Source organism: Populus euphratica, unplaced genomic scaffold, assembly GCF_000495115.2.
Source record: "Populus euphratica unplaced genomic scaffold, PopEup_1.0 scaffold101.1, whole genome shotgun sequence".
Classification (NCBI taxonomy): Eukaryota; Viridiplantae; Streptophyta; class Magnoliopsida; order Malpighiales; family Salicaceae; genus Populus; species Populus euphratica.
Window position 1 is genome coordinate 1,391,264 of NW_011499894.1, and position 16,972 is coordinate 1,408,235.

General features: G+C 30.0%; 1 protein-coding gene across 1 annotated transcript; it reads right to left on the reverse strand.

Moving 5' to 3' along the window:
• Positions 1 to 12,991: 12,991 nt before the first annotated feature.
• Positions 12,992 to 16,058, reverse strand: LOC105131875 (ABC transporter G family member 15-like). Its single transcript, XM_011035055.1, has 8 exons — positions 15,890 to 16,058; positions 15,651 to 15,730; positions 15,049 to 15,510; positions 14,844 to 14,966; positions 14,629 to 14,745; positions 13,604 to 13,948; positions 13,401 to 13,508; positions 12,992 to 13,324 (listed from the first exon to the last, which is right to left on the reverse strand). Exons 1-8 carry the CDS (start codon positions 16,056 to 16,058, stop codon positions 12,992 to 12,994), a joined length of 1,737 nt encoding a protein of 578 aa, XP_011033357.1.
• Positions 16,059 to 16,972: the final 914 nt, after the last annotated feature.

Genomic DNA, 16,972 nt, shown 5'->3' on the forward strand with positions numbered 1-16,972 from the left:
TTGTTTTTCTTATGGATGAAGATTTCTCGTTGATTTAAAAAGAGACTGCACAAGTAGAATTCGAAGCTCACATACAAGAACACAAACAGACAAATTATAAATCTGAATATAAGGATAAGGTTGAGCCACTAATTACAAATTAATAGCTAAAACACTTGGATTGAGAACTGCTGCGGCTAGCAAGCAAACTAGTTCTTGTATCAATGATTTAACTAGTTCTTGTAGCAATGATTTTTGGAGGCTCAGCAAGGTGCTACATGGATTTGCTTCTTACATTATCATATTAATATTTTGCACTAATTTGGATGAATGATTAATTTCCTAATTTATTTTAAAAGAAATTACTTTCCGTGAAGGAAAGCTGGCATAAAAATCAGAGTTTCAGGAAAACAAATTGGATATATTATATTATATTATATTATACATAGTTATTAAACCTAGTTTCGGGAGTTGATCTGCTCAAGGGGCCAGGTTCCAGTTTCATAAGTTAACTCGGATCAACTTGGATCAACCTGAAAAAATTTAAAAAAAAAATATTTAACGCTTTAATATTTCATATGAAAAAATAAAAAAAATTCATGTAAATATAAGCTTACAAATTGTAAATAATAAAATTTTAAAAAATATTTTAAAAAGTTTTTTATCTTATATTAAAAAGATACCATGTTAAGCTTTTAAGTTGAAGTATTTAAACTAAATTTTTTTTTATCCCATATTGAAGAAATAATTTTTTTCTTGGAAACATAGAGTATATATATTAATGGATTTTAAATCCCACATTAAAAAAGCATAATTTTTTTTTTAGGAATATAAAGTATATATATAAAATGGTTTCAAATTTCACATTGAAAAGATATTATGTTATCTCTTTAAGTTGAAATATTTAAACAAAATTTTTTTGTATTCCACATTGAAAGAATATAACTTTTTTCTTGTGAACATAGAGTTTATAGACTAATGGATTTCAAATCCCACATTGAAAAAATATAATTTTTTTCTTATAAACATTAAGTATATATATGAAAAAGCTTTAAATCCAATATTGAAAAGATACTATGTTATTATTTATCCCACATTGAAAAAATATAACTTTTTTTTTTGGAAATATAAAGTATATTTGCTAATGAATTTCAAATCCAACATTAAAAAACATAACTTTTTTCATGAGAACATAAAGTATATATACAAAAGAGCTTTAAAAAAATTATATTTTTTCAATATGGGATACAAAACTTTTTAGTTTAAATACTTCAATTTAAAGAAGAGCTTCAAATTCTATATTGAAAAGATACTACGTTATTCTTTATCCCACATTAAAGAAATAACTTTTTTCTTGAAAATATAGAGTACATGTACTAATGGATTTCAAATCTTTCATTGAAAAAGCTTAACCTTTTTCATGGGAATAAAGAGTATATATAAAGGGCTTTAAATTCCACATTGACAAGATACTATATTATTCCTTTAAGTTGAAGTATTTAGACTAAAAAGTTTTGTATTCTATATTGAAAAAATATAATTTTTTTTTCTTTGAAACATAGAATATATATACTAATGAGTTTTAAATCCTACATTGAAAAAACATAACTTTTTTAATGGAAACATATAGTATATATACGAAAGAGTTTCAAATCCTATATTGTAAATATACCATGTTATCCCTTTAAGTTGAAAGATTTAAATCAAAAAGTTTTTTTTATTACATATTGAAAAAATATAACTTTTTTCTTGGTAATATAGATTATATATACTAATGGATTTTAAATTTCACATTTAGGAAAAAAACACCAGGTCTCATCCAGGTTTGACCTGATCATGGGTTGACCTGCTGGTTCGACTTGGTTTTGCCTGACTGTTACCCCGACCAATCTTCTATTAAATCCAGATCGATCTAGCTACTAGGTTGACCGTTTCTTGAATCAACCCATTAAGCTGGGTCAGGTTTATAACTAGGGTATTATATTATTATACATATATTAAAAGGAAACGTAGTTTTCACGTAGAAATGACACACACACACATATTGAACATATTTATTATTTGATACTTGACTTATTTATTACTGTTTTCTTTTTGGTTTTATCTTTGTATTTTTTTGTAATTCATATTTTTAGTTTTTTTCTTTATATTTGAAATATTTATAGCTATATTCTTAGCCTATTTATATCATTCTTTTAGTTCTTATCTATATTCTTTTGTATTTTTGTATTTTTTTCCCTTAAAATATTTTTTTGAAAAATTATTATACAAAAACTAAAAAAAAAAACGATTATTATTCTATTTTTCTACTACGTTAAAAATTAACTTAAAATCTTATATGTTTTTATTAACATATATAATCTTTACTTATTTTATTACATGAAAGCATTGAATATCTAATTCACAATTTTATATTTCACTCAAAGTCAATATAAACTTGTCAATAACCTACTCATTCATTCTTTTATATTAGAAGAAAAAAAAGGTATTCAACTGGTGGTGAGGTGATTTGAATAGAAGAGTCAAAACTTTTTTATTATATTTATTGGCATATAATTTTTAATATATTTAATTAAATGAATGCATACTTGTTTTACTAAAACAAAGTGAATTAAATTAAAATAGTAGGGTGATATTTTCAAGCTTTAATCCAATAAAAAAAAATGTTGAGACATGCAATTGTATGAACTTAATTTAATGAATCAGAATCATTGAAAAAATTGTCCAAAAAGTCTTATAAATTTAAAGTACTACAACAACCTAATAATAATAATCATTATAGTCGTGGAAGCTAAAGGTCTTATGGACTGTAACACATCAATAATACACCTTTGAATTTTTTTTTTTTACCGGCGGGCTTCTTCTTAGATGTATATGTTTGAGTTTGGAAAGGATACCATTATATATATAATGATTTCTCTGTTTTTTATTACTGGTAGACTTCTTCTTATATGTATATATTTGAGTTTGGATAGGATACGATTATATATATAATGATTTCTCAGTTTTTTATTACCAGTAGACTTCTTCTAATATATATGTGTGTGTGTGTGTGTGTGTATATATATATATATGAGTTTGAAAAGGATACAGTACAAGTTTCACGGTTAGCTCTTCCTCTATTTAGTTGCTTTGTTTTTTTATAATATATTTAGTTACTTTTTTTAATAATATATTTAGTTGCTTTAATTGTTACCTTAGGTTTTGTAAGGTGGAAGCCATGGAATTCTTCAACAATGGTTTCTGTAAAGCTTGGATTGCGCAAAAATCCAGGTCAAGGATCAAAACAGGTAAATTGATATTTTCTACCCTTTATTATTTTTAATTTTTTATTATAGAGTTTAATCATGTACACATGTAGTTTTCACACACTGATACTATGTCTCATCTCTTTCGAGCGTTAAGCACACCACAAGAGGTAGGTTTCCCTAACGAAACAAGTAGTTGCGTCGGGAAGATCTTTCCCAACAAAAAGTCGTTTGAGACTGAAATCAAGTATACATAACATGCGCAGGCTATGCATCCACATCCGATCTAGTATAATATTGATGAGAATTTTTCTTTTGATTTTTTGCCTTTTATACAGATAAAATTCCCTTGGTTCCACCTTTGGCCATGCATATTCCTTGGGGTATATGTCCCTTTAGTACCAAAAAGAAAACTTTCTGTCTTGCTGACGAAATTCTTGTTGAGATATTAAGCTGGCTACCAGCCAAGTTTTTGTTAAGATACAGATGTGTGTGCAAGCATTGGAATGCTCTCATTCAAGACCCCTATCTTCTGGAAATGCATATGATTCGGGCCAAGAGGAAATGCTATGATGTTGAACATGTAGTTGAAACTCCTATTAGCATAAATGAATCAAGAAGAGAAATATTCAAATACGTGACTGATTGCCGTGGCTTGATATTGGAGAGGAGTGCTAATGATACTAAGAGATATCGTGTAAGAAATCCTGAGACACGCCAGTTTCTTGACGTACCCCATCCAATATCTCATGAGAAGAACATCTCCAGAATCCTTCTCACATTTGTTCCTTCCACTGATGAGTATAAGCTGGTAGCTGCTTATTACAATAAAGAGAGGGTTGAGGTTGAAGGTTGTGAAATTCTCACTCTTGGGAGGGATGACTGTTCATGGAGATCACTTGAAGTCCCTGTTAAGTCGAGTAAGAATGAGAAAAGGTGCAGCAAAGTTGTGGTTGGAAATGTTTTTGGGGAGGTAGATTTTGTTCTGTTTGAAGCAAAAGATTGTGAAGTGGTTACTCTTGATTTGGAGAGTGAATACTTTATTAGTAATAAAATGCCACATGGTTACTTCTCTAATATGGAGAAGATCTGGATTTTTTCATATAGTGGGAAACTAGCATTGGCTGATATAGCGGAAGGAAAGCTAATTATTTTGGTTTTGGAAGACCACAAAAAGCACAAGTGGGTGGAAAGAAGAGTAGCTCTACGTCCAGGAATTTTTCCCTCGGCAGAAGATGAACATATAAAGTTGAATTTTTCTCCTGTTTCGGCTAATAGGGATTTCTTGTGCTTTGAGAAATATGGAGAGAGATTCATTTACGATGTCAGGTGCAAGAAAATCACCGAAAGTGTAGAAACCGTGCCAGAGAGAAAAGTAGCTTTACTTCCAAGCATGATTACTCTCGAAGGAATGCAACCGGAGAATTATGAGCCACGAGAGAAGAAAACAGAGGAACTCAATCCAGGAATTCAACAAGGATTGATGAAGAACAATAGCTACTGCTCGGCTAGGTTCATAAGGTCAACGATTGTTCTTCTAGTGTTCTCCGTTTTTGTTCTGTTTTTTTTCCCCGTCATGTATGATACATAAATATGTCAACTAGATTCATGATTGATTAGGTTCTCTCTATAGTAGAGATACAAAAGAAGAAAAAACAAAACACATGTTTTACTTTCACTTTTATATCTTAGTAATGGAAGTTCTAATATAATCATAGACTAGGGCATGGGAAACCTAAGATCCTCTTGAGAAAATGGTGTCTCTTGAAGAAAACTAGCCCCTCAACTACCATCGAAATTCTCTAGGCAAGGTGTTTGACAAAGTGATGATACTTTCTCATTGTATTTAATTGCCATGTAAAATACAACTCTATGAGCTAATAGAGGTAACATTAGGGCAATTAAATCCCACCATTTGGAATGACCCATTGGGACACCAAACACCATTTGTAGGACCATTTCTTCCTTCATCTTTGAGTCTCCTGTCGTTGAAGGAGCAAAGTCTAAATTCATCCCTGTTATGTATCTAAATTAAGTGTTATTGAATAATATTAAATATTAATTTATTAAATAAAATATAAAAATAATTTTTATTTTTTTATTGTACTGAATCGCACCTAATTCAATGTATTTTGAGTTTTAAACTGGAACCGGTTTGACAAGAACAATAAAATTTGCTACATTGTTTAATGAATAGTATAACTATTCATGCTAATTAATTAACATGAATAGTGCACAACAAGCAGCATTTTGATACCTTTTCTTTTCTTCGTTTCGGATACAAAATTATATGGGATCTATATACAAGAAATTGTGTTTTTTCTTAACTAAATAGGTAGCATTTGCATTTTTTTTAAACATAGATGCAACTTCATTAATAAATGGACTCTTAATATGATTGATATTAAAATACACAATACACTACATTCTGTACTTTTACATATTTAAAATTATTTTTATTTTTAAATAAAATAAGTATTTGTAATCTAAACATCATCATTTTTTAGTGGAATCTAGTATATCTATAACTTTTTTTTTATAAAAATTATTTTTTAACTTTTAAGGTTAAATAATTAATTTTAAAAATCCTTACAAAACCACTTTTTTATATATACTTTTAATTAATTGCTTTATTTTAAAAGCTAGAAAAACAGGAGGTACAAGGAAATACGACAAAAACCTCATCCACATTTAAGAAAATATTACAAAAGCATGGGATATCCATCATTACTATTAAAAAGATGGTTAAATTAAAAAAAATTAGAGAAATAATATAAAAAATTCATATTATTGGAGAAGGATAAAGTAATTGGGTAGCTTTTAACCTTATAGTGGTTGCGGCAGGAGAGTTCTTGAGAAGAATAGAGAAGAAAGCCAAGCAATATTCATATTTGTTTTTAAACAAGAAAGCAAAAGGATTTTGATGACTAACCCATCAATATTAATTTAAATATCACAATAACATTTCTCTTATAGAAATTTAATGGATTTAAAGAATTTAGGGAGCTGTCCCTAATTTTTTTTTCCCGGACAATTGAGGCCCAAAAAATGGTTTCAATTTTTTTCTATTAAATGAACATTATTAACTTCATCATTTAGTTCCGATCGATTATGGTTTGATTTTATATAATATATTTTCTTTCTTTAATTAATAATATTTTTCATTTGATTTATAATTTTTAAATAACAATTAAAGACATTCTGGATTCAAAAAGAGATTTTTTAAAGAAATTACTTAAATTCTTAGATGATCTCTATAATCTTACATTACCTCTAGGGGTTATTTTAATTTGTTCTTAATAAATAACCATGTATCTTCCTTTGAAAGAAGTTGATTTTATTATACTTTTCGACTGAACAAATCTCAAAATCAAGACACGTAGAAAAAATATTATTGCAATACAGCATCGAAACTAAGATAATATGTGAATTTCTCAAAACTTTAATTACTCTATTATAATCAAATAAATAAATATTTTATTTGTAGGGGATACCAACAAACACCATAAAAATTCTTTAGCCGAAAACGTAGAGTGACAAAATAAAATAAAAATCAAATTTTGTAACAGACAATCAATCATTAGAAGGGTAGATACTTTAACATTAAAAAAATCAATAATTAATTTTGATCTTTGAGACTTTGATATTCTATATTATTTTTATTTACCTTTTGTGTCTCAAAATTTAAGATTGTTAAATAATTAATTAATTTTTTAGTTTAAATAATTTAATTTATTCTTTCTAATTAAAATATTTAGTAACTTGATATGAAAAGTCTAAGTAATTTGTAGCTTGTAGTTGGTGATATTAGGTAAGCCAATATAGGTAATGGTGTTAGGTAAACTAAGATAGCTGGTACCAACAAAAGATGTCCTTCGACAAATGTATGGATTCTCAAATATTTAAGTCAGTAATTTTGTAGAGACAACAAATGCAATGATATTTTAGAAAGATAAGTTTTGAAAATATATATACTAAAAATGTTAAAAATAAAAAAATTATGAATCTAAAGCTTGAAGGATTCATGAGTTATTACGAGTATTGTCTTTTTGTAAATATAAGAGACTAGTGTAATTTTACATTTATGATATTTTAAATTATATTATACTTGAAATAATATATATTGGATCAATATAAAATATAAAAAATCTATATGAAGTCCTAATATTTTTTCAAAAAAGTGCTAAGTTTGAGCAAGTTGGATGGGTTTAGTAGCATGCCCCATTAGAATAGCAAGATGCATGCCTAGTACATAAAAATTAATTGCATCAAGGTATTACATCTGTGTTATGTTTAGATCGAATTGATTTTGGATGTATGCCCAGCAATCTAAGAAAAAATTAGATGCTAGTGTGCCTAACACTCTAAGTAATTGAGTGTGAGCTACTGGTGTGCCTAGCACTCCGATTAATTGAGTATGGGCTTAACATTTGAATTTAGACCCGTTTATTTTTTAGTTTTAAAATATTTTTAAAAGATTTTGAATTTTGAATTTTTATATTTATTTTTATATATTTTTATGTTTTTAAATCATTTTAATATGCTAATTTTAAAAATAATTTTTAAAAATAAAAAAAATATTATTTTAATATATTTATAAATAAAAAATACTTTAAAAAATCGTTTGTTTATAAGATTGTGTTTGCGTTTTGCTTAAAAACAGATGCAACATGATGCAGTTTACTGTTCAATTTTGCATTTGTAACACAAGGCGAGAGAAAGCAGCGCTGAGTTGCTTCTGTGGAGAGTGACTCCACTGTTCCGGCCAGTCCCGATCTTGACCCAGTAAAATAAAAAAATTATCTTTTTATTTTTAATTGTGTTTTATTTAAAAAAAATTAGTATTTAACATTATTCAATTACACTACATAAATTAGACGGAGATAGCTTAATAATCCAGTAAAATAAAATTAATATTTACAGAATTTGATTGCAATCTCAATTTTATTCCTAATGATATTATACTTTATGTTGTTGTGCGTTTAAGAAATTAAAGAAATTGTAATCCTTATCGAATGTATTTCATACGTGATGAAGTTGTAGATAGTTTAATGGAATAATAAAAAATATTTTATATAACATATTTTTTATTTTATGATGTAATAGCAGTAATTAAATCTATAATATTTAAATTAAAAAACATCAATATAGATATATATTTTTTGAAATTATTTTATAACCTCAATTGAAAAAATATTTTTAACCAAATACATTAAACTACTTTTTTGTTCAACTTTAATTTCAATCATAATTTTAACCAAACATATAAAAATACCAAACCAATCTCAATTAAAATTATTTTTTATAAAATATTTTTTCTTTAAATTACAACTATAAAAACTACCACAAAATAAATATTACCGCACTTACCCACCCCATTTGCCCGGACCTGCACCGCAATAAAGTAGACCTTGAAAACAAAATTCAAGGGACACGCGCTTGATGTCATTCGCGCATCAACAGACCCAAAACCCATAATTTCGCAAACAGAACAGAACTAAACTCAAAGCCCAACAAGTTCAATTTTACCCAAAAAAAAAAACAGCCACATAAATAAAAAGTACATAGTATAATTTCTAATCAAGTTTCAGAGAGACCATTTCTAATCAACTTCACATAAAGAAAAAGTACATAGTATAATTGATCAACTTCACATGAACACCAACAAAGGGTCACCAGTCACTAAGAAGCATGTACTGAGAAGAACAGAAACATACCGCTGCTTTGTGGGCCAATGATGGCAACAATAGCATAGGAGAGACCGCACTGGGCAAACTCAGTGGCTGTCATGAAGTCTTTGCGAGCCATTACACCATCATTGAGATGATGTGTTTGACATTGCCAAGCACTTTCAGGTGGCAAGACAAGCACAAATTATTACATTCTTCGAAATAACGACTTACGAGTTCCAAGACATTAACCTGTCATGAAAAATATCTCGTGAGAATACAATCAAAGAAAAGAAATGCCACAAAAACAATAATCTTTGACTTCAAAAGGAAAAATAATCGTTCAAAATCCAAAAACAAAAACACTAGTACGTTTGTCTTTGCGGTAGCTGCTGTGTTTTTATTTAAACGTAGATAATATAATGTTTGGTTAAAAAACGAAGTTATGGTTTGGTTCATGGAATCCACTAAAATTGAGGTTCAACCTCAGGTTTCGGCAAAGCAATTTTTTCATGCTTTTTATCTAGCGTTTTGTATTTTTACGTTTAACTTTCATTGTTCACTTTTGCAAAGTGAACAGTGAAGAACATATTCACTGTCAACACCAAGCCCTTCCCTTTAACTCACAGCAAGCAACTCCTCACCATCAACAACACAAAAAGCTCCCATCCTCCAGCCGACAACCAACAACTCCTCCTCATTTCACTGTGGTCAATAACAACAGTCACTATGTATGTAATAGCAGAACCAACTCCACCTTGAACCAAACCTGATCTATCCAAGCCGTGACAGAATCCCTTTCAGCAGCTCTTGCACGCGGACCTCATCTTTTTCGCTAGTTGCTCCTCTTGGTCATAACTCCTTAAGCTATTAATAGAACTCATCTAAAAATAACAGAGGCAAGGAAGAAAAATAATATCAAATCTTTATGCTGAGTTTTTTTTTTTTTTTTTTTGCAAGTTTCGGCTAGCTCTCACTGATGGGATAAAAAAATATCTTCCATTATAATTAATTTTGCTCTTTCAAAACATATATTTTAAGTTATTGTGTTTTAAAAAATGTTTTTAAAATAAAATATTTAAAATTATTGTATTTTAAAAGTGTGATTTTTAAATGTATCATGTTTTTTTAATAATAATATTTATTAAATTTTATGATGTAATAATAGTAATTAAATCGATAATATTTCAATGAAAAACTATTAATATTAATATATATCTTTTTTAATTATTTTATAACCACAGTTTGAAAAGTATTTCTTAACCAAATACATTAAACTATTTTTTATTCAACCTCAATTCCAATCATAGTTTTAACCAAATATATATTTTTTCAAACCAACCTCAATTAAAAATACTTTTTTTAAAATAAATTTTTTTAAACCACAATTATAACAGCTAACACAATACCAATTACACTCCATCTTTATAAAGGAATTGTAACTCCCTTTCTTTTTTCGTATTTCAGAGCTCAAAAGCAAAAGAGCTTCCAACCGAAGGAATCTAATGCCATTATCACATGATAATGGCATTAGATTCCAGCCATAATAAAGTCAATTGACTTTATTATGGTATTAGATACCTCTTTCTTTTTTGGTGCTGTTAGTAAGCAGTCCGAAAAAACGCATAACCCTGGGAAAGAAGACTTCAAAAGAAGTTGCTGTTTTTTGAGTTCGATCGGTAATGAAAATAGAGGAAGGCATGCAGCTGATTGATGGAAATGGCAAGTTCAACGTGGAAGGGCTCAAAGACTTCATGACAGCCACTGAGTTTGCCCAGTGCGGTCTCTCCTATGCTATTGTTGCCATCATTGGCGCACAAAGCAGCGGTATGTTTCTGTTCTTCTCAGTTCATACTTCTTAGTGACTGGTGACCCTTTGTTGGTGTTCAAGTGAAGTTGATCAAATTATACTATGTACCTTTTCTTTATGTGAAGTTGATTAGAAATGGTTTCTCTGAAACTTCATAACCCAAATGGTGGCTGTTTTTTTTTTTGGCAAAATTGAACTTGTTGGGCTTTGAGTTTAGTTCTGTTCTGTTTGCGAAATTATGGGTTTTGGGTCTGTTGATGGGCGAATGACATCAAGCGTGCCCCTTGAATTTTGTTTTCAAGAGGCATAACATGGGAGCTGGCAAGCCCAGCACGCAAGTTAATTGGCGTTGCCTAGCGCCTAGCAGGGAGATGATGGGGGCGCCTTCAACCCAATTAATTAGTGGGGTTTGCTGGCGCGCCAGACACCCCAATTATTTTGAAGGGTGGTACTGGTGTGTCCAGCACCTCCTAATTAATTGGGGGTGCTTGGATCGCGCACACCATCTAAAAATTAATCGTGTCTAGACGGATACGTGTGGATCTAATTATTTCAAGCAATAACCTTAGGTCTATTTTACTTGGTGAAGGTTTCTGAGCTAGTTTTTTAGTAGGTATTTTCGACCCATTAAATTTAAATTTATTAGTAACTTTTTAAATTTTTGTGATGCTAATTTATAAAAACTTGTAAAATTATTAAATTATCATAATGTTTTTTAAAAAAAGAGAATAAAACCCTAAATTTATTAAATGGATAATCCGTGTTCCCAGAAGTATACTATGTTTAAAGAAATTTTTAAATTTATAAAAAGAAACTATGAAAGAAATTATACTTAGAAAAATTTCTATGAAAATAAGGTGAGATATAAAGAATTTTATATTTTAAAAAACTTTTTAAAAGATGAGATGAAATTTATAAAGAAGAAATTTATACTTAAAAAAATTTTAAGTAACTAGTGGACATCCATGAAAAATAAGTTTATACTTAGTAAATATTATAAAAGGTTAAGAAAAACAAAAAAAAATAAACTTATATTTTTATAAAAACTTTTAAGAGGTCAAGAGGAATCTAAAAAGTGTGATATATAGCGATACCTATGTTTCAAAATATTTATTTTGGTTAACTTTAATTAACTTGTTAAATTAGTGACATAAATTATGAAGATATAATTTTATAAAAATTAAATTAAAATAAGTTATAAAATTTAATTTTTAATTATCTCTATTTAGGCTTTCTAATGTGATATGAATGAAATATTTTCTTTAAATGTAGGATCAAATATCCATGATTATTATTGTCCACAGACCTAAAAGAAAGATTTATTTAAAGGCCTGTCCTTTCATTTTACTTACTTTATGAGTTTTTATTTTTGTATTATAATTTATTTATTTTAAAATATTTATTTATTTAAAAACATATAATTGATTTTTTAGGTATTTTTTAAATAATTTTGATATGCGGGTATCAAAAATAAAGAAAATAAATATAAATAAATATTAATTTAATATATCTTCAATTAAAAAAAACTTTTAAAAAATATTCTACATCTAATACCAAACATACGCTTCAACTGGACATGAGCTAATTGACTATTGCACAAGAATTTTATTCCTTAATTAAAATATCGGGATCTTGATCCCTTGTATTCTAAACATTTTTTGCCTCCAATAGGAAAGTGCTTTAGTTTATGAATTGATAGTAATTGTAGGATTATATTTTATTTTTATTCTTTTTGAAAAAAGAAAATATAAGAGTTTTGAATTTAAAATCTTTTCAAGGAAAGGGCTTTACGAGTACCCGTTGAATTGCAGGTTTACTGGCTTGTAACTATGATGTCGTGTCTAGTAATATCAAGTTTTTATTTTTCTATTTAAACCTATATAATTATGTTGGGAGGATTTTGAATTTAACGTTGAACTGCAGATTTTGAATTTAAATCTTTTTGCTATAAATTTGATTAAAAAAATAATCAAGATTTGAAAGTTATTCTTACATCATGGTACAATTATGTTGGGAGGATTTTGACAAGTAAAAACTGTGAGGAATTTTTAGCATGAAAATGATCCTAAATTCATTCTGCATTTTTATTGTCGTCAAATAATAGCTGGATACATGCATGCATAGATCTGCTGTTTGCTGCGAAATTCAAGCGTGCAAACTTTTGAGCGTACATTGAAAGAAATTAACAGAAAGCTCTCTTAATCTTACTGAAACAACTGGACTTCTTCTTGTAAACTAAGGTATTGGAGACCAGAAGTTGCCGAACCACGTAAATTTATGTGTATTTAAATGTTTGGATCACCTAACAGAGGATGGTGTCTCTTCAAGGAAGAAAGCCTTTCGCCCGCTTTCGAAACTCTCCTTGCAAGGTGTTGGACAGTTTTATTGGCATGTAGCCTGGGAAATTTTGAAGCTATTCTATCCTTGTACTTCAGTACCATGTACAAGACTGGTCGATGGGTTAGTAAAACGAATAACAGTGCAGTCAAATCCCACCATTTGGAATGATTCAAGGGAACTCCGAAAACTGTTTGTAGGATTGTTTCTCCCTTCACCTTTGAGTTTCCTGGAAGTAAAGGATCAAACTCGAGCCCAATCATTTCGTTCTTGTACTCACCCTATGTTTTCAGTAAGGTTTTTGAATCAACCTGAAGGTTTGCAGTTCAAGGATAAATTACAACTCTGAAAATGTACCTGGATTGCCCATGTCGCGAAACTGATGTAGGAGACTGGGTAACGCCAGAAGAATTTTGGAAGGTCTGGTACAGGTCTGAAGATTTCAGATGCCATCATCATAAAGACCTGCAGAAAAGCATGTGTTTTTAGTACTGCATTAACTAACAAATTAAACTTTTGGAATCAATCACTTTAATGCTGGAAGTGTGAACTTCACTTACAATTACACCGATTCCAATACCGATGCCCATCAAGACATTAGGCCCCAGATATGCAATGCCCATCAAGACATTAGGCACCAGATATGCAACAGTCATCATACAAGTTTCTACGACAGAGAGACAGCAAAAGAGATTGATGCAGAAAAAGGCATAGTGAGGAAATCCTGGATGAAATTTCACCATGTAATAGATTATTGTTCCTGAAAGAAGAGATATGGCAAGCAAGAATGGGAATGATGAGAAGAAGTTCGACAGCACAAGCACAGCCTCTCCGTAATCTCCACCCAACCTTTCTCGACGAAACACCTGAATCTTTGCACTGTTTGCTCTTGTGCTCTCTTTCCTCTAGCTTTAGGTTTCCTTGTTGCAAAGAAAATTTCATTGTAGCTGAGAAAATGTTCAACTTTTCTACTTTTTAGGCCTTGATTGGGAGTATATCTTTTCGAGGTATTGTTATTGACATAATGGAAGGCAAGTTGCACTGATATTGTTTACACATATTGACAGACAATTTAGCTTTAAATACAGAGAATACAATCCTTGGAAACAATTTTCTTTCCCGTTTTGGTTTTAATTCATATCTACAATTCTACAAATAAATACTCTATCCTTATCTTCTTCTTTTTTAATATTTTGTGTTCATGTTTTTATTATCTTGCAAATATGTTTCATTGGTTTTACTAAATAATTTTCCCAACAACCTTAAGGTCAAATGAAATTATATGTTTAATTGTTTAGTTTAATATATTTCTTTGTTGTTTAATTTATAAATTTGATACTAAATTTTTATATATATATATATATATATAATTTTTATTTCAGTGTTAAAAGTGCCTGGGAAGAGATAAGAGATAGAAGTGTGAGGGTTTATTGGCGTAAAATTCTAGGGAACTCTCTCAATATTTCTAAATACAGCTTCACAGCTTGGTTGATAATCCTCAGTAGACTTTCATTCAAAGACAAGCAGATTAGAATGGGTAGAGTTATCGACCATATATATTTGTGTGTAGCGTAACCCGGCAGACGAGTGCAGGGATTCTTGTATTAATTGAAAACTCAGAGCACTTGTACTTCTCAATAAGTGTTTCTCTGATCTCCGCAGTTTTCATCTTTACCGAATTACTTGACGATTCTGGGATTGCCTGTAAGGAACCATAAAAGAAAGAAAACATAAAGCTATCCTGTGGAGGATCAATAGAAACAGCTTTGAATAATCAACAAATTCTGACTTTAAACTTACGCAGATGTTCTGATATCGCAACAGAGCTTCTGCAATGATATCAAAGTCCAAATTTATACAACGCAGGAAGTGATCAGAAGGATTTCTTTTAGTTGGACAAGGGAATCCGGCTTCTGCGAAAAACTGTTTTAATAGATATTATAAAAGCAGTGCTTTTTTAAAAAGTTCATGTCTGGGTTCTAACATAAAACTTGTATTCACGGACCTTCACTGCCATTTTCGCTTCTCCGAAATAGACAGTTTCTCCTCCTGAGAGAAGCAGCAAATCATCTAAAAGATTGAAAACATCGCTACTTGGCTGATGAATGGAACAAATGACAATCTTTCCATCATAAGCAATGCTGCTAAGAGCTCTTATCACAAAGAAAGCTGAAGCACTATCCAGGCCAGTAGTGGGCTCATCAAGGAGCATAATATGTGGACGTGTTAAAATTTCAACACTAATGCTAAGTCTCTTCTTTTCACCAGTGCTTATGCCCCTTAAATGCCAATTTCCAATCTTAGAATCAGCGCAATCTTGAAGACCGAACTCCATTATTGTGTTGTCAACAACACTATCTATCTCGTCTTTAGTCGTTTTCCCAGGAAGCCTCATGTGAGCCGAGTAAGTAATTGTTTCTCTGACTGTAAGGGTTCCCAAGAAAAAATCTTCTTGAGTAACGTAAGACTGAAATTTGAAGAAACATATACCAGGTAAGATGATAAACAATATTTAGCTGACCTTCCAATATTTGCTGTAAACAGATAGAAACAAAGCAAGACCTGAAGAAGTAACCCGCGTTATTAGAGGTACTTCGAACTCCTTACAATATCTCTGCACTCTATGCTGCTTCTCTTGGCATTGATAAGGACTTTTCCACTCAATTTAACATTTGAAGAAAGTCTTCCTGTTTATGGGATCAAGAAAGAAAATCGGAACAGAATCATAACTCATGTATAGTTTGAACATGCAGAATCATTAACTACAGGTTGCAATATGTTCATTAACCATCCACAAATTATTTTTCAAAAATAGGGTCTTCAGGTTGATGAGGAGAGACTTATACCAGCCAATGAGTCAAGTAGCGTGGATTTGCCGGACCCAGAAGGTCCCATGATAGCCATGATATGGCCTGGTTCAGCATAACCACTAAGATCACTTAGCAATTTCCTCGTTGAACCACTTGTGATCATGCTAGGTAGCTCCACCGTGAGATTTTCCCATACCAAGCACATTGTTTTTGTTTGTTTTTAGTTTAAAAGAAGAGTTTGTAGAAGAAAAATTTTCAGAGAGGGAAAAAAAATGAAAAATGTTCTTGTATTCCACTGTTTTTAGCTCAGCAGGAAACCTGCTTTTATACTTGGTGCATGCTTCCAATAACTAAATTCTAAAATTTAGAAATCAACTCATCTCAACATTTCAATGATTGAGGGCTACGACTCTTATATATGTAAGAAACGGTTATAACAAAAAAAACTAATTGTAATTGCTGTAACTTTCTTTATCAGAAAACTCCTTTCATTTCTTTATTTTTCTCGTTATAGCTTGTAGGATTTACTTCTGAGGCTTGAAATCCAAGTAATCTTTCAATACCCTCTCCTAAGCTACTTACTGGTTTAACTCCAAGTTTCAATCTTAGTTGCTTGAATTTGTCTTTAGACAGAGCTTTTGTAAAAATATCTACAAGTTGTTCTTCACTTTTGCAAAATTGCATGTTGATCACTTTCTCTTACAGAACTTCCCTTATGAAATGATACTTCCTGTTTATGTGTCTAGTTTTTTGATGAAAAACTAGATTCTTGGCCATTGAAATTGTTGACATATTATCACAAAATAGAGGTGTTGCTTTAGCTTGCATTTTAACACAATCAAAATATTGATGTTTTCTTCTAAGTGCAGGAGTGTCGAAGTAATAAATAACCCGACAAGACCGAGGTCGACCTACAAGGAGGTTAACTATATAATAATAACAACAACAAGAATAATAATAATAAAAAGAAGAAGAAGAAGAAGTTAAAGAGGATTTTGAGATGTAAGATTAATATGAGGATTAAACAATAATAAAAAAAAAAAATCAAGGTTAGTGTATCTACTAATGGTATTTTAAATAAGTATAATATAAACTCTTTTTATTACTCAACTGGAAACC

Coding starts and splice junctions, on each gene's coding strand:
- LOC105131875 (XM_011035055.1), bottom strand. CDS start 16,058: ATGTGCTTGGTATGGGAAAATCTCACGGTGGAGCTACCTAGCATGATC. Junction 14,967..15,048: donor AAGCGAAAATGGCAGTGAAG/GTCCGTGAATAC, acceptor CTATTAAAACAG/TTTTTCGCAGAAGCCGGATT. Junction 14,746..14,843: donor TGCGATATCAGAACATCTGC/GTAAGTTTAAAG, acceptor GGTTCCTTACAG/GCAATCCCAGAATCGTCAAG.